Consider the following 18,329-nt stretch of genomic DNA (forward strand, 5'->3'; position numbering starts at 1 on the left):
GCGCCATGAGTGGGAGAAGAAGCCTGGTTCCCCGCTGGAACATCATTCCATAAAGCCAAGGGCTCTGATGTGAGTACCTGACACACTGTCAGAGCAGATGACCTCATATCCCCCTCCCCACTCCCCTCTCCTGCTTTCCCACCCCATCTCCCCGGCCTGGCTCATGTCTCCTGTTTGTCCATGCCATTTATCCGGAGCTGGGTGAGCTCATGGATGCTGGGAGGGAGCTGTGCTGACACCCCTGCCTGGCCAGCACAGCCCAGCTCGTGCTGGATCCATCCCTCCCCCGAGCAGCAGCTTCTAACACATCACATTTAAAGCCTCACACTGAATTTCCAAGCCTGAAAGGAGGAGAAGCCTGAAAGTTGGAGAAGCACCAACTCTTTTTCCACCATGGAAGGGTTTGGGTTGGAAGCGACCTTTGAAGTTCATGAAGCCACAAGCAGGGGCGCCTTCGATTAGATTATTTTAATGCCTCATTCTCCTTGCCCATAAATGGGATATACCAGCATGTTTCAATGCTTGAACACAGGAGGCTTTAGAGCAGAGCCCACACTGGGCCTTGCCTGGGCTCGCTTCCACTGCTCACTGTGGTGATTAATTGAGATAAATCTAGGATATGTTGGGATCCAGCTGACAGGGAACTTGCCTGGGCCCTTGTCTCAGTTTGGAAAGACAGGATTCTGCTAAGGAAGGCAGGAGCCTCCCCTGAAATGGAGAATGTAAACCCTCCCCACCCCTCTGAATTGCTATAATTTTAAATTAAGGGGCTCTCTGGCAAAGATATGGGAGCAGGAAATAACAGTTCTTTAATAGGGAAGAAATAAAAAGATAAAATAAACAATGCAGTCCACTAGAACAGCACTGCCAGAGTCAGAACCCAACCTGACACCCTGTGGGTCAGGGTGTTGGTAGCAGTCCAATTGGAATTGTGACTGCAGTCCTCCTGAAGTATCAGGGGTGGTTCTGCTGGAGCAGGGATCCTATAGAAAAGGTGCAGTCTTCCTCTGAAGATCCAGGGGAAGAGGCAGCTGCTGTTCCTCTGGGAAATCCAGTGCAGAAGCCGTGCTGGTGTTCCAGAATCTCCAGATTATATCCAGTTAGGAATGGTTGGCTCCTCCCTCTGGGCTCACATCTCCCAGTGGGATGCTGTAGTTCTTATCAGCCATGCAGGGACATTCAGTAGCTGTTATCAGCAGATGTCCCCTCCCAGGGAGGAGTGATTTTGGAAGAAATAAGGCAAACTGCCCACTGAACAGGAGACAGCTGCCATACAGAGGGCAAATAGAATACAACTTGCCTTGCAGTCTGGAACAGCCCCCCTGAGGGAGTTTGCTGTTTCATTTGGGTCTCCCCATCCGTTCTTGAGCTCTGGTTGCCAACACCCCACAAAGGGATGGAGGCAGCTCCTGGCTAGGGAATAGCGGCTTCATTTGGGAGTGGAAACCCACTTAATTTTGGGAACGCGCTTAATTTACCCTGGCTCTTCTCAGGGACACAGGTTTATATTAAATGACAGCCCATCCTGCACTGCACCATCTCCATCACACCCTACGGCTGTGTCAAACTGCTCCCCTCCTCCCAAATCCCATGGCAGCAGCTTTTCCACCCAGGGCAGCAACATCTTTGGCAGACAAGGAGAAGCAGCACACATCCAGCACATCTCCTTCCAGCCTCACACTTCCCAGGGAGCTCCTGGCCCACCCTGGGGATGAGATGTGTCTCCCACCACCTTCCAAAACATCCAGGCCGTCCCTTCCAAGGCTGTCTCCTCTGCTCACGAGCTTCATCAAGGAATCATCAGGATCAGTGAGCTCTCCCAGTGGCCAAATTCAAGCTCCCAAGTGGAAAACTCAATAAAGTCATCTGTTCCTCGCCAGGTGTGCTGACAAAATCCACGTTGGATCAGATTCCCCCTCAGGACTCTGCCTAGCAGAGGGATCGTTTCTGGGGAGAAATACCAGCTCGAGGGCATCCCAATGGAACAAAAGGGATTCTTGGCCAGCTTGGAGCCAAAGTCAGGTGGACGAGTTTGAGTCAGATTTCTCTGCGCAAGATGAGGTTCACTTTTCTGAACATCCACTCTCAGATTCCAGACCAAGGAGAGGAAAGCTCTGGGATTCATTTGCTAAAGATTTCTTGCAGAACTACCAGGGAACTGGATGTGCAGCAAACCAGATGTCCCCTGCAGAGCTCATGCGTGTGAGGGGTTCCCAAGCCAAATTAGATTGAGATGTTCTCCAAAAGCCCAACCGAAGTGATGGAAAAGGTACCACGAGATGCAGCTCAACAGGGTGCTCAACTTCCAGGCTGGATTGTTCCTGTCCAGGCCCAGGGGCTCTTTGCTGGGCGTTCATAAATGCTAATCTGTGAAAAAGTTTAAAGATTAGCGTCAGATTCATGGGTTTATGGGAGGCTGTGATGGAAGTGATTGCTAGACCCCAGAGAAGACTGAGCAGAAAAAGCCTTCCAGCCCCTGATGCTGTTTTAGGGAACAAAGAAGTAAACAACAGCAAAAAAAAAATTATATTCTGATGTGGTATCAAGGTCAAGTTGAATTAAAATTTGACCCAAACCACCAGCTGAAATCTGCAGGGGGAAAAAAGCCTCTTTCAGATCAATTCTGTTGCTTCACCCAATTTTTTTAAACATCATCTCCAGTAAAAATAAGATTACCTCACATTCTAAAGACACCAAGGAATAATTATTTTAAAAGTTATTTTTAAAATTAAATTTTAAATTAAAAATCGAACATCTCGGCAATTTGGAAGCAGTAAATGCCAGGTGTCCGGAGCCCCTCTTTAAAAATCTTTCATGGAAAACTGTTTCATTTTCAGCAAATCTGTTGAGAACAAACCGGCAATGCTTCATGGAGGAGAAAAAAAAAAAATGTATTTCTTCAATATTTGTCACTCTACAACCTGTCTTCCTGCTACTCTGGTGTGAAGCCCCCTGCCCATCAGATGTTTGCAAGCCTCCAAGGGGTTGGAGAGGATGTCCTGTGAGGAGGACACAGCTTAGCTCCTTTTTGGGACCAGGTCTGTGCTGGAAACTCCGATCTCCTGTTTCCCATGTTTTTTGCACTTTGCCAAATGTAGGTGCTTTTCCCACCACAGCCTCTGGAAGGTTGACTGGCTGTTGGGAAATGTTAGATTTTTGTAAATCTTCATCAGATGCATCCTTGGCTTCTCTGCCACCATCCAGCCCATGCTGTGCCTGGTGGCAGAGAAGGGCAGGCCAGGAGCATCCTCCAGATGTTCAAAGCTTGCTGATTAGCATTTTTAACAGCAACCTCTCAATCCCAGCCTCTCTCCTCCTCCTCTCCACCCCACTCATTCAGTTACAATGGTTCTGGAAACCTGGATCAATTATTCCCAGATTTCAAATGCTGGCATCGCTCCTCGTGCAGCTGCGAGCGCAGCATTTGATCTCTTCCCTCTTTTAGGTTAAAGTGGTTGTTGTGTTCTGTGTTTCAGCCTCATGCCTGGCCTCAGGCTCTGAACCTGCAGTGCCCTCATTTCCAAGAGCATCCTGCTCCATCCTGGCGCTTGGCTCATCCCTCTGCAATGGGCTGGACCCAAACTCAGCGCACTCAAAGTTCAATACTGTACCCAAACCTTCCAAATTCATGGAGTTATTTTCCCCCTCTGCTTTCAAACTATTGGAGCTGAGTGGGAAATTCCCTTCAAAGTAAAAACTGTTTCCTGAGGGTGAAAAAAACCACGGTTGCCCAGCTTGAGGGTCAAACTTTCACATTTTCGTGACAAATGGGTGCCCAAAAAGCTGAGCAATGCGGACACCCATGGGAGAGCTGAGTCCTGCACCACTATCCCTCTCCAGGGAGGGATCCTATCCAGGATTTATCTGATCTGATAGGTCCTCAAATAGCCAAGGGCTCACCTGGGGGAGGCCCCTTTGAATTTGTGTGAATTGTATCAAGGTGAGGTGCTGAAGGATTTTCCAGTGCTGGCTCCAGGAGGAAGACACCCGAATACCCCTTCCATGCTCAGAAGTGTTTTCCCAGGCCAAGACAGCACAGGAAAACACAAGTTGTGGGTTTGCCTTTTCTTTTCAACTAATAATTAATCACCTTCCCAGGCATTCAAATCTCCAGCTTGGCTGGAGGGAGAGAAGGAGATCTTTTTGGCCGGAGGTGTGAATCAGCAGAGCCCTGCGTGGAAATAAAGATTCAGGGGAAAAAAAGTCCCTGTTTTCCTGAGCTGCTTCACTGCCGTGGGGTGCTGTGCTCTGCCACAGAGCCAGCCTTGGGAAATTTGATAAAGAGGGGCCAATTCTCTTACCCTTCGCTTTCCTGAAAGTGTCCCATGGCAGGAGAGGTGGAATTAGATGATTTTTAAGGTCCCTTCCAACCCAAACCATCCCGTGGTTTTTGCCACACTGGTTTAAGCATTGAGATGGTTTTCCATCATGGAGGAGGATTTCTTCAGCTACTTCTTTTTTTTTTTTTGATTATAATTGTTCTTAGATTGGTCCCAAATTGCCAGGTTGATTGATTTATTGCTGGTGGAATGGAAGGGAAAAAAAAAAGCAATCCTGAGAATTTGAGAAGGCACAGGAGGATTTGGGGAGGGAAGGGAAGAAAGGTGATCCATGCTGCAAAGCCAGGGAGGGGAATTTGTCCTGCAAATAATAATGGGGTTTTTTTTTAAGGGTAGGTGCTGGAGCTGTGAGAGCTTGAGGGAAAAACAGGGAAAATTGGATTCACAGCCAAGTCAACCACAACACAGCACTGGAGTGAGCTGTGGGGGAGAACCATGGAAAAACCCCGAAGTTTCAGGTGGAAGGAGAGATGTCTGAGGAAGAGATGGGTGGAAAGACTGGAAATTAGAGAAAAGAGCAGTTTAGAAATGGTGAGTGACACCTTGGAGGGGATCATGGGAGCTCGCAGGCTTGGCTGCAGAAAGGAAAAGGTCAGCAGGTAGCAGTGGGTGTTATGGATTTTATATACATATATATATATATATATATATATATATATATATATACATATATAGATATGTGCCCTGACTGTGGCACATCCACACTCCCACCCAGCCAATGTGCTTGGGAAGCAGTTTTTTAGGAGAAACACCAAGAAGGGTCCTTCCCCCAAGTCATGGCACACATTTAATCCCTCAGTCCGCAGCCAAAATCTACAAAACTCCTTAAAAACAGCGGGAAAAATAATGAGGCTGGAGTGACCAAATTTTTATTCATTAGCCTTTAAAAAAAATTTAGAAAAGGATAACTGGCTTTTCTTAGAAATAACTTCTCCAGATGGAGGTGGACGTGCTGTGCAAGGATGGTCGGCTGAGCTGGGGGCATGAAGAGTCAATCCAAAGGATGGAGCTGGGAAAAGGGAGATTTTTTCTTGTCTGGGGCTCAGCTGGAAGAGATTCACTGATGCTGCCATGCAGGGGATTGGAGAAGGGGCTGTTTATGGCCAAGTCTTGATCCAAGGGTTGGTGGATCTGGGACAATTCCCTCCCGCGGCCAATGAGTGAGCGACTCTGGGTGCCCAAGCCGTAATTTTGGCATTACAGCAAGGGCTGGATCTGTTCAGGCTGGATCCCAGCACCCTGGGAGCTCAGTCCAGGTCAGGGACAGCAGAAGGGCTGGATTAGTCCTAGGAAAGAAACTCAAGTGCTGAGAAAATCCCGCCGTGAATCCCCTCAAAGCCCGCGTCAACAAACGCGCGCAAGTCCCGATGGAAATGCATCCCGGCCGGACAGGTCTGGATCCCATAACTATAAAGGTGTTTTATTTCCTGGAATTCTGACATCAAAGCGGGGATTTTCAAGACAAATAGCTGCTATTTTCATTCCTCTGGAGAAATCATATCATGTGATTGACAATTAAGATCAGAAAAAAAAAGGTTTGATGGGCGAAAGATCGGGAAATAAATCTCGCCACACCACCAAATCCAGGGCTGTTATCAAAAGCTATTCCTCCCTGCTCAGCACTACGAGGATCACAGGAATGTGGGACCTAATTTAGGGGTATTTTTTTAGTAACACTTACAGAGGATTGGGGGAATTTGGCTGAGCTTTACCTGCTCCAAAGCTCCCTGAGTGCTTGAGTGAAGGAGCAGATATTGAGCCAGATTCCCAAAAGATGGCACAAGGAAGACATGGGATTGGAGGATACCCTCTGGACATTTTAACTCTTTGGGGCCAAGAGTTTTTTCCACATATCAGCACCTCCTTCCATCTGGATTCCTCAGTGGATGGAAGAGCTGCTGCACCAGGGGGAAAAAAGGACAATTTAAGACTTCATTGGTAAGTGGCACCGACAAACATTTTGGAGGAATGTGGTTGAGAGCTGTGACTGCTCAGGGAGGGTAGGAACAAGGCAGAGGGGGTGATACCCACCACAGCCATCCCAAAAATCCAGGAGGGTTAGCAGGCCTGGGACTCTACATCTGAGCCCTGTCTCCACCATTCCTTGGCCACCAGGGGCTGGAGTTGACATCGATTGACCTTTTCCTCCAAGGAGAGAATGTTTTATTTCCTGAGATCATTACACTTTTGTGTCACAGCCACACAGGCCAGGCTCCTCTGGTCACAGGCAGAGGCATCGGGTTGGACTTCCCCAGGAAAGGCTCACGGTGTGCAGGAGCACAGCCTGGGATGCCACCAACAGAACAAGCAGAGGACTTCCACTGTTCCCAATTTTTAATATATATTTATTTTTACATTATTTTATTCCCCCCACTCCCAAAGACAGCCTCGTTATTCCAACCCGAATCCAGGAAAGCACCTTAAGCACACGATTAACTCCTGGAATGCGAGTAATCCCCCGCGCTCCTCCTCTTGGGCCAAGCACTTAAGCGCAGCCTAATTGGGAATTGGTTCTTGAGCAGTGCTGAAACGTAAGCTGGTGTTTGAGTGCTCTGCTGGATGGCAGCCAGGGCCAGGGAGATGCCAGGATCCAGGAAAGCTGTTGGATTTCAGGATTTGCTGAGGTTTCAGGTGTAACGTGGCATTCTGAACCCGTGGAAACCCAAAGTGGACAAACGCCAGCCAGAGCTGGTAAAACAATGAAAAACAGTTCCCTCCTTGGGTTTCACCCTTTCTTTCTCTCTTTTTTGAAATATCAGGGATATTTCGCTTGTTTAGAAACACCAAAGGGTCTCTGCATGAGTTTTAAAGTGGCCAAGCTTATTCAAAAAGCCAAAGTGCGTCAAGATCTTGAAATTCCCAGGTTTTTACCCACCCAAAAGGAAAACGACCCGTTTTACAAGTTTTTTATGAAGTCAACACATAGAGAAGACGGGCTGTAAACGTTTTTAAAGAAGTGATGGATGTGCTTGTGCGCAGGCAGGTTCACACGCCCATAAATATACATATAAATGCACATGTATTCCTTTTCTCATAAATCCCAGACACTCTCTGAATCAGGGATGCAACTTTGCAAGGGCCTGGAAGGGAGAAGGGGCTGCAGACAGCACTTCAAAACATGGCCCTGCTTTTGAGGCTTCCCAGCCATTCCTACACGGAATATCCCAAATTTTCAGCTGGGCTTCAAGCTCAGGTGGTTTGTGAAGCATCCAGCAAGTCCCTGGCTGAGATCTGGACGTTGCCCATCTGAGCACACAAGTCAGTTGGACTTTTATGGGTGTGGGGGGAAATTCCACATTTTGAAGGGGAAGGAAAAAAAAAAAAAGAATAATAAAATAAAAAAGGAGCAGCGGAGGGTTTTGGGGTCTGGTTCCCTTTAGAACACGGCAGCTGTTTGAAAGCTGCCTACAAATTCAAAACGTTCAGAGCTGGTGCTGGGAGCTCCAACCTGGTGTTAACAGGGAGGGAGGAACGGATCTCGCGACCGCAGATGTTGCTGCGAGGGCTGGGGGGGAGCCCTTGCGTGGATGTAACATGCTTGTAAATTGTGTTTAGGGTCTTTTCCAGGCTTTTATCCATGCAGGATAGCTGCCTGCCATGCCCTCGGCGGGATGAAAGGGTTTCTGCAAGCCCAGCAGCAGAGCTGAGGTGCTGGTGATGATGGGAAGAGGGTTGGCTCCTCCCGAAGCCTGGGCTGCGCTTTAATCCCAGCGTTTTCCCCTCCGAATCAAAACAAACACAACGAATTCAGGTGAAACAAAACTTCTGGTTTAATTAATTCTGGCCTGCTTTGGATGCCTTCCCAAGCCAAGCCACTTTTAACAACGAAAATAACGGCAATGGATGGATATTAATGACAAAATAAAATGTTTGAAAGTTTTCCAAGCGAAACCTTCGCATCTTTAACATGTCAGAGCGCAGCATTTTCACACCTAAGAAAATTTAAACAGGTATTTTTCTCCTTAAAGTGCACTGTCTTGCCAAGACCTTAATTCAGCACGAGATTCTGCCCTCCCAAAAATACATTTTTTGAGGGGAAAGGAAAGGAAAGGAAAGGAAAGGAAAGGAAAGGAAAGGAAAGGAAAGGAAAGGAAAGGAAAGGAAAGGAAAGGAAAGGAAAGGAAAGGAAAGGAAAGGAAAGGAAAGGAAAGGAAAGGAAAGGAAAGGAAAGGAAAGGAAAGGAAAGGAAAGGAAAGGAAAGGAAAGGAAAGGAAAGGAAAGGAAAGGAAAGGAAAGGAAAGGAAAGGAAAGGAAAAAGGCATCAGTCCTTTTGCAGGTCACAGCCCTTCTCTTTTGAGACTTGCTTTGCAAGAGAGCAGAAAAAAAAAGAAATAAAAGCAGCAAAAGAATCTGAGCTATCATTTTTAAATTGTATTTTGTCAAGGACGTTTTCCAGTTTTTTGAAGATTAGTGAAAAAGAAAGGATGTGTTTATGTTCGGACCCAGGAAGATGAGCAGGTCACATCCTGTTCTCCCACAAATTCCCTGAGTTCCCAGGAATGTGCCATATCCCTGCTGGATGATAACCCTTCCCTCTTGTGAGGAATATTTACCTTTGGGCAGCCTCTCCAGGGGATTGAAATGTGTCCCTTGGGCTGGGTGTGCAGCATGGTCCCTCTCCCTCTGCATCAGATCCAGGCCACAGAAGTTTGGCAAGGATTTTATGTCCAATGAAATGTTTGTTTGATATTTTATTTTATTTTATTTATTTTACTTTATTTTATTTTACTTTATTTATTTTATTTTATTTTGCTTTAATTTATTTTATTTTATTTTATTTTATTTTATTTTATTTTATTTTATTTTTTACAATAAAAATACTCAGTTCTGGATACCTCAGAGCATTTTGCAAAAGTTTTGCAAAATTTTTGCCCTGAGCCATTCAGCTGAAAAATGTTTCTTAAAAGTCTGAGGGTGTGGATTTCTCCCGATCCATGCTCTGAAATAAAACACTGTGGGTTTTCTACACAAAACCACCTTTGCTGTTTCAATCCTTACTTTGCTTTGCTTTGGGTTTGGAGCACAATTTCCACTTGCTCAGAGCTGCAAGGCGATGCTTCTCTCCTGAGCTTATCCAGAATAGTTCCCTCTCCCTGGAATTGCTATCATTTTGTTGGTTTGATGGGGAAAAAAAAATTAAAATCAATCTGATACGACTTGAATTGATGACTTTTGGGATCGTTAATGGATCGGGGATCATTAATTTGGAGGATTGTGCCAAGGTGCAGTGCAGAGCATGGGAGAGCAGATGAGAACATCTGCTGAGCACTCCTATTGCTTCAAAAAAATGGGTGCAACTTCCCTGGAAGCGTTCCTGGCCTGGATGATGCTTGGAGAATTGAGGAGGAGCTGATTTGTCTTAAACCCACTCAAATCTGCACCTCACTGAAAAAAAAAAAAAATCTCATTTGAAATGCATTAAAGCAGGGTTTGAGGGCTCAGAAAAAACTTCTCAATTAACTATTAATTATAATAATGAAATACCACACTTGTTTCACTTCAGTAAGAAATCCTGAATGTTTTCAGAGCAGTTTTCATCCCCAAACCATGTCATGGCTGCTCAGGCTCTAGCTTTATTTTTGGGTATTACTGTACTGTTGATTAAAATCACCTAAAATGAAGAGGGGGGGGGGAACCAAAAAAACAACACAAAACCCTTTGATTTTAAATTAAACTTCTCCTGGACAAGTCAAAACCTCCCATTCTCATATTTCCAGTACAGGGAAAACAGTGACTTATAAACCAAATTCCCTCATCTTCAGGTTTTCTGAATAGATTTTTTTTTACTTTTTAATTAGGCTGTAACAAACTAATATTTAAAGAAGCAACATCCAGAATGTAATTTATGGATTTAAATCAAAGTTAGGATTTCATAGCCATGACCATGGCACAGAGCAGCACTGGGATTTTTTCCAGATATCATGGACTTAATTGGAATAATTTCTGCACATCCCTGAGATTGATGTTGGATATTGGGAAAGGTTTCTCCACAGCAGGGTTGGTCAAGCATTGGAACAGGCTCTGGTGGAGCCACCATCCCTGGAAGTGTCCAAAAAACACGTGGATGTGGGACCTGGGGACGTGGGTTAGTGGTGGCCTTGGCAGTGCTGAGTTAAGGGTTGGACTTGATGATCCTGGAGATCTTTTACAACCTTAATAATTCCACAGTTCCTTCTCTTTGTCCCTCTCCTCATCCTCCTTGTCCTTCTCCAGAGAAGGAGAAAAGGAGAAGGAGAAAAGGAGAAGGAGAAGGAGAAGGAGAAGGAGAAGGAGAAGGAGAAGGAGAAGGAGAAGGAGAAGGAGAAGGAGAAGGAGAAGGAGAAGGAGAAGGAGAAGAAGAAGGAGAAGGAGAAAAGGGGAAGGAGAAGGAGAAAAGGGGAAGGAGAAGGAGAAAAGGGGAAGGAGAAGGAGAAAGGAGAAGGAGAAAAGGGGAAGGAGAAGAGAAGGAGAAAAGGAGAAGGAGAAAAGGAGAAGGAGAAAAGGAGAAGGGGGAGGAGAAGGAGAAAAGGAGAAGGAGAAGGAGAAAGAGGAGATCCTCACTTTGAAGCATAATGTGAGTAGTCTGAATCAGCCATATTTAAAAGGTTTTATTTCATTCTAGGAATTAAGGACCACAGGCTCTGTAAAACTCTCTTTGACTTGTAACACTTTATGTGCCTATTTATAGTATCAACGTCAGGTTTTGGGGTAATTCTTTTTTCCTGGTATATTCCCAGCTCTTCTCCTGGGCAGCCATTTCCCCTTCCTGGCTCGTATTGAATGAACATTTTTTTACAATGCTTCTTTCATCTGATTTTTAAAAAGGCTTTGATCAAAATCTCCCTTCTGAGAACTGAATGTGGTTTGAATCACCAAGCCCTGGCTCTTGCTAATAAAAGGAAAGGACTGACTTATAATGACTTTGTTGGTGGTTGTGTGATCCAAAAAGGAATCACTGGGAATATACCTGCAAGCACCAGAGGCCCCTTAGTGCTTATTCTTTTTCCATGCTTTATTTTTCTCCCCCCCCATTTTTTGTTATTTATTTCAGAATTTTTGCGGAGTCATCTGAGAAGCTTTGCTCGGTTTTATTCTCAAAGAACACAAATTTATCTGACTCCTGCTCTCTTTTCTCTGTGGATATCCTGTGTGAAACGAAGATTTTTCACAGCAAACCTCTGCAGGGAAATCTGTCCCACGAACACTCAGGTGCTGAAGCAGCTCCAGGTCGATGCTCATGAGGGTTTCTGTCTTTCAGCCCAGGAATACCCTTTTTCCCCATGCCAAAACTTACATGGAAAAGATCACTGCAAGGCCATGCTCGGGTGGTGGGATCATGCCAGGATGCCCTGATTCCCAAAGGGAAGAGCAAGCCAAGGAAGGTGTGTGTGCAACGTGAACCCCGATGCGCTCAGCTCCGCGCAAAAACTGGGATCCAGGGAAAGTGGGATCCAGGGCGCTCCAAGGCTCAGGACAATCTGCTTTGTGTTTTCCCAGGCTGGGGAAGTGCAGGGGCAGCTGCTCTTCGTTAAAAGCACTGTCCTGGCTTGGTACAGGTAGTGTGTTTTCACTCAGTAGCTCTGGCATGCAAATCTTATCTCGTGAAATAAGAATTTCAGGGGAGAACACATCAGCTCTCTGTTTGTGGGTGTCCCGTGTTGGGGAATGCACTGGAGATGCATCCAGGCTGGCAGAGATCTTCCCCGTGCCCAGGAATTTCACCTGCAGCCTGGATTAGTTTGCTTCAAGCCCTTCATGCCTCAGCCAAAGCTGAGTGTGGTCAGAAGTGTCCCTGACCTCGGACACCATGGAAAACTCTTACTCACCTTCAAATCCTCATCTCAGGTCTTGCCCATTCCTTCTTTGCACTTCTGCCTTTCCCAGAGCCACCCTTCATCCCTCCTCTACACTCCCATCCCAGACCCCAGCAAAGCAACCTCTCTTGGACTAGCCACAAGGGAAAACTGATTTTCTGCCTTTTTTCCCCCTCTTCAGACACCATCTACTCCATCCAGCTCCCTTGGTCCTGCCCTTGAACAATGCTGCAATTAACCGAGTGTGGGAATGACGACGCGGCTCATTTGAGGTTTTGTTTCCACTCAGACCAGAGCTAATCTCCCCTGTGACTTCCAACATTTCTCCTCCTGATGAATTGTTTATTTTCTGATTCTGGATGGTTTCTAAGAATAGCACTTTGGGTTCTGTACAAATTTGCTCTTGTGCTTTGATTCATTGCACTTAAAGACGCTGTTGTCATTCTCCCAAGTGTTGGCACGCAGTATTTGACAATCTTCAATGGAGCAAATTCCTGGAATATAAGAACAAGGCCTCATGCTTTGATTGAATTTCCTTTTTTTTTTTCCCCTTTCTCTGCAGATGCAGAAATGGATGTTTATTTTTCATTAGCATTGCTGCAGGATTTTTGAAGGCACGTTCCCTTCGCTTTTCGGGCCGACTCCTTTTCCGGCCTTGGGTTTGCCGAGGCTCTTTCAGCTTTTGTTCTCTGGGGATGTCATTCCTGTTGGAAACACGGCCACGGCCTGCCTGTCTCATGTGGTTTCCACAGCAGGATGAGGTGGTGGAGCTGGGAGAACTGCCTCGGGATGAGGCAGCAGACAAGCTAACATTTAAAGGAGCGACACCCAGAACGTGTTTTACGGATTTAAATCAAAGTTAGGACTTCGTAGCCATGACCATGGCACAGAGCAGCACTGGGATTTTCTCCAGAAAACATGGACTTCCTTGGAGCCATTTCTGCATCCATCCAGCTCCAGGGCTGAGGTGGCTGCCTTGAAGGCAACTCCATGTGTGGGGTGAGGCCAACGCAAACATTCTAGACGGTACCACCTGATGTGGATTTTTCCTTCATTATCCTGGGGCTTTGGGGTTTTTAAGGCAAGTTCTCCTCATCTTTCCCCCCATCAGGAAGCGCTGGGGTAACGTCAGGTTCCTGAGATGCTCCTGGTGGCCTGGAGCTCCCAGCCAGCCCCACCCAGCCCGTGGTGCCTTTGAACTGGTTATAAATAGCTGGAGCTCCATGTGCACCCCTGGCACGGGCTCTGGTGTCACCCCTGCCATCCATCACTGCTCGGGCCCTTATGAAATCCAGAAGAGATCCTGACATGCGATTTTCCCACTCTGTCACAGGGGGCTGGGAGATTTGTTGGGGTTTTTTTTTTATTATTTTTTCTTTTCTTTCCTTAGGAAAGCAGGCGAGCGAGCGAGCGAGCTGGCAGAGCTCCTGCCACAAGGAATGAATTTGCACACACACTTTGATCCCTTTTATGATTTTTTTATTTGTGTTAGCCACATCCTCTTCGCTGCACCACTCAGCAAAAGATGCTTTAAATTAGATGGGGCTTGGAAAAGGCTCTGCCCGTGGCTGCCTCCCCCCTTGCCTCGCCTGCCCCCGAGGCCTCGCATTGGTCTGGTAGCCAGAGCCTTGCCTAACATGAAGCTGGCACCAGCCAAAAGGAGGATAAATAAACGTCCAGGAATCTTGTTTGTCATATTTAATCCATCACATTTCCCAAACAGCCCGCTCCAAAAATGCTGCAGCAGTGTTTACATCATCCTGATTGAAGGCTACATCCGTGCATGTAAATGCCCTTGCTGGATGTAGCTCTGGTTTCACACGAAGGCAGCCCCAACCAGAGGAAAAAAAAAAGTAATAAACCCATTTTTGCATTTCTTCTTCTCCCATCCCTGCCCAATCCAACCACCCAGCATCTGCACACTCAATTTTATTTATATTTTTCCCTTCCTTTTCTAAAGTTTTCTGGTGAGCATTGCCCGACTCTGTGCTTTCCTGCGAAATGAGCAAGTGGAATTCACTTGGGGACCACGAGGAGAGGGTTGATCCCTGTGCCAGGGCAAGTGGCACAGTGCAGGCTGGAAGGGTTTGGCATTGCCACCAGCCATGGCAGGGGCACTGGGGCTGGGAGCATCAACTTCCCAATGGGGAAAACCATGGGAAACCACCCCAGGCCACTGCAAATGGGAGATCCTGCCCAGGAGGTGTGAAAGGAAGAGGGGAAAAGCTCTTTTAGAGCCAAATCAAGGAGTAGGAGATGGTCACTGACCCCACAGGAAGGCAATCCACCCAGGCAAGGGATCATTTCAGCACCTGGACTGGTGGAAGGTGTCCCTGCCCATGGCAGGGGGTTGGAATGAAATGGGCTTTAAGGTGCCTTCCAACCCAAAACATTCTGGGATTTTCATATTCTGTGGTGGTGGAGCTCAGAAAGGACCACAGAGGGTCCCACACGCCACATGCCACTCCACAAAACACCCCCTGACAGCTCCAACTCTTCAACAGAGTGAACAGCTAATAAAAAATAAAATTTAAAAGATAAAATAACAAGGATACTCAACCTGCCTGGGGTCAGACAGCAGTTTGTCTCATCAAAAATGACATTTTCTATTTCTTCCATGGGCTTTTCCTGTTAGAAGGAAGACAATCACAACTGTCAATTTCCCTTCTCAACTTCTCCTCCACCAACTTTATTTTGTCCCATGGCCACAATCACTCATCACACTGGATGCAATTCATCCACTGCAAATTGCATTTTGCTGTGGGAAATGTCACCCTGTGCTGCCTCCAGTGCTGTCCAGAGGCTGGATTCCCAAAAGAACTGGAGACAGACAGCGTAGAAGGGAAAACCTTTGAAAAACAAGGCTCTGACTTGGATGTCCCCTTGGATTTGGGGATGTTTTTTGAACCTTCATGGTTGAAAATCTCCAGCCCCAAAAGCAACAGCACCTGTTTCATCCAGCCAAGCAGCACAGACATTTCCCAGGCGGCTCCTTGCACTCCCTGGAATAAAAATAAGGCTGTCAGGTGATGCATCACAGAAAAAACAGCGTTTTGCCTGCCAGAAAAATACCCATTCTTTTATTTATAAGTGCTTTTAGCACTCCTAACTCTGAAATTAGGGCCTTGCAGGGGACTAAGACAGACACCGCTCCCTCAAGCAGCAGCAACCTGTACAAATTGATAAAAAAGCTTTTCATCCTCATTAAAAAAAAAAAAAAAAGAGCCTGTAAACCCACTTTTCCCCTTCCTCCTTCACCTCCTGCCTAACTCTGAAGCAGGAGCTGCTTCTGGCCTCCAGATGTCAAAACCCACGAGCTCTTCCCCTTTTTTTGCTATTTTTTGCCTCGCGCTTTGATCTTTAGCCACAGCTGCCCCGGGAAAGGAGGGGGAGGAACTCAGGGTTTGGGGCTGGGGGTGCTGCTGTGCCCCCTCTGAGGCTTCACCCCCTCACTTCCCTTTGCTTCCCAGAGGGAAATCCACCCCCCAAAAAAAAGCAGGGTGAAAAGGGAGGGAAGGGCACGGGGATGGGCAGGGGAGGATGCGCTGGGCAGAAGGGAGGCAGGAGGGCCTTTTTTAATTGCCAAAAAAACCCCAAAACAAAACATCAAAACCTGCTTGGGGGCTCAGCACGAGGGCTGAGTGGGGATGGGTCCTGCGTGGGGTGGCAGGGAGTTTGAGCCATTATTTTGGGCTAAAATGGGACGCAGGGACTGGATGGCAACCTCTCCTTGAGCCGTGGGGAGCTGGAGGTGCAGAAGGCAACAGCCCTCAGCCACTGCCTGTCTCAATCCATCTCACCTCCTTCAGGGACCTCCAGGCACCCCTAAACAACATGGAATTCCCTTCCAAAGGCAGCTGAGCCGTGCCCAGAGCATGACTCTGTTATAATTCACTGCCTGATCAATGGGCTGCATCACCCCATGCTGTCTTAGCCCCACCAACGCTTTGCAAGCCACCCTCTCTCCCATGAAAATGAACAAATAAATCTTCTCCGTGCCATCACACACCAGAAAAATGAAATTGTGCTCCACCCCTGGAGCAAAGGAAGCAATCTTGCAGCTGGAGAGTCCAATGTCCAGCCGGAGAGTTGTGAATATCTTCTTTTTGCTTCCCTGCCAAAGTTTTATTGTTGTAATGGGTAATATCAGGGAGCTCTCACAGCACAGCTCAGCTCTCACTCAGCAGCTGCAGGCTGGCAAAATATTGCCCAGAGGATGGTGTGGCTTGATGTTTTCATTGCCAAAAAAAAAAAAAACCAAAACACCCAAAACTCACACAAAAAACCGAAGGAAAAATTGATGGGTTTAAAAAACTATGGGGACAGGAGGTGGAAAACAATGTCTGTGACCAAAACAAAACAAATCCCATCAGGTATTGGCACAAATTCTGCATCCCATGTACTCCTGGATGAAAGTTTGCCTGTATTCCAAGGAATGCCTGGCCATGGCACTCCGTGCTCAGGCTGGTGACCAAAATCAGTCACAGGCTGGGCTCCATGGCCTTGGATGGCTTTTCCAACCTCAGTGACTCTGGGATTTGATAAAATTGGTGATGGACACCCCAGTGCAGTGTCCCCTGGCTTCCAGGGATGATTTACAGGGAAAACCACTTGGGTTGGTGCTGAATTTCCCATCCCTCTCCCCCCCAGCCCCACCTGGCTGCTCCTTGTGACAACAGCAGAGCTTGGACAGGCACAGAGCCCCCTCTGCCCCCTCCTTGTCCCCAGAGGAGCTCACCTTCACCTGGAGAGCAAAGTGCCACACTTTGGGAATGCTGCCAGCCTCCTCCTACCTTCTCCTGGGTGTTTTTGGGGGCTAAAAACCCCAAACCCAGTGCCACCACCACTCAAGCAGGTGTTTCCTCTCTAAGCACACGAAAACAAACAGTGCCCAGCATGGCACTGAACCTGCTGGCTGCTTTCTGCTTAAAAGTTTCGCTTCTGCCCCAAGGTGCTCACAAAAGCAAGGCCATGATGATGCAGGTTGCAGGCAGAAATATTCTGTCCTGCAGGGATCAGAACTCGCTGCCTCCAAAGGAATTCCTGTATCCCCACGAGCTGCATAGCTGTGGCTGCTCAGTATTCCCGATTTAGGCATTGGCAGAGACAAAGAGTGAGGGAGGCTGAGAGCACAAATGCTGAGAAAGGCAGTGCTGAAGGGTGTCCTACCCTCCATTTAAGCAGGAGAACTACAATATCTCCTCTGTGTGTGTGTGTGTGTGGAGGCACACAGGCACATATGTCTCGGTGCTTAGGCAAACATGAGATCCACAGAGCACAGAGCATTTGTCTCTCCCGTGTCCCTGTGTCAGGAAAAGCGCTGATGCCTTCTGGGAAACGTGGAGAAAAGGTAAATATTTGGTTCCAAAGCAACGCAGCTTGTCACTGTGCCTGTCTGACTTCCCTGCAGCAAATGAGCAAGGAAAAAATAATAATAATAAAAAAAGAATGTTTCTGCTGCCTCTGTGTCCAAGCAGGTTCACACAGGATTTTTTATGCTTTACAAATCACAGAATTACAGACTGGTTTAGGGACCTTAAAGCTCACCCAGTTCCACACCTTCCCCTGTCCCAGGCTGCTCCAAGCCCCAGCGTCCAACTTGGCCTTGGACAATTCCAGGGATCCAGGGGCAGCCACGGCTGCTCTGGGCACCCTGACAGAAGAAAATTTTCCTGATATCTCGCTTAAATTCCCCCTCTTTCAGTCTGAATTTCCCCTCTCTCAGTCTGAATTTCCCCTCTCTCAGTCCCAATTTCCCCTCTTTTGCTCTGAATCGTCGATTTCTCGGTTGAACCGCCAGTTCACATTGCCTTGGGATAAAATCACCTCTGCCCAAGCTGATTTCCAGGGAGAGGGCTCCAGATGTAAGAACTGGCTTCAGATCCTCCCATTTCCTGGCTGGTACCCTGGCCATGAGGGGACCATGGGATGGTTCCTGCTCCAGAATCAGCCAGTTCAGCACTGCTGTGCCCCTGGGCCAAACTCCTGAGGAGCACCAAGGACACCAGAGGGACAGCCAGGTCGGTGACCCCACACTGCAAGTAGCTCAGCAGGTGAGGAGATGGAGAGATGCTCTGCTCCCTTCCATGGGGAGACACTTCTGGAGCAGGAATTTAATAAAAAAACATCACGGCAGCTCAAAAATTTTGCCATGGAAATGCAAACAGACATGGTGGAATCAGACCAGCTACAAAAC

At 47.2% G+C, this 18,329-nt stretch overlaps 1 protein-coding gene across 1 annotated transcript in view; it reads right to left on the reverse strand.

The window, feature by feature from the left end:
• Positions 1 to 18,329, reverse strand: part of LOC115905535 — an 87,726-nt gene that overhangs the window by 56,195 nt on the left and 13,202 nt on the right. The window contains exons 5-6 of the mRNA XM_030951905.1: positions 15,082 to 15,135; positions 14,698 to 14,761 (exon numbers count right to left, since the gene is read on the reverse strand). Of these exons, the coding sequence (XP_030807765.1) occupies positions 14,698 to 14,761; positions 15,082 to 15,135 (118 nt within the window). The remainder of the gene's footprint in view (positions 1 to 14,697; positions 14,762 to 15,081; positions 15,136 to 18,329) is intronic.

This window comes from Camarhynchus parvulus, chromosome 7 (assembly GCF_901933205.1).
Source record: "Camarhynchus parvulus chromosome 7, STF_HiC, whole genome shotgun sequence".
NCBI lineage: Eukaryota > Metazoa > Chordata > Aves > Passeriformes > Thraupidae > Camarhynchus > Camarhynchus parvulus.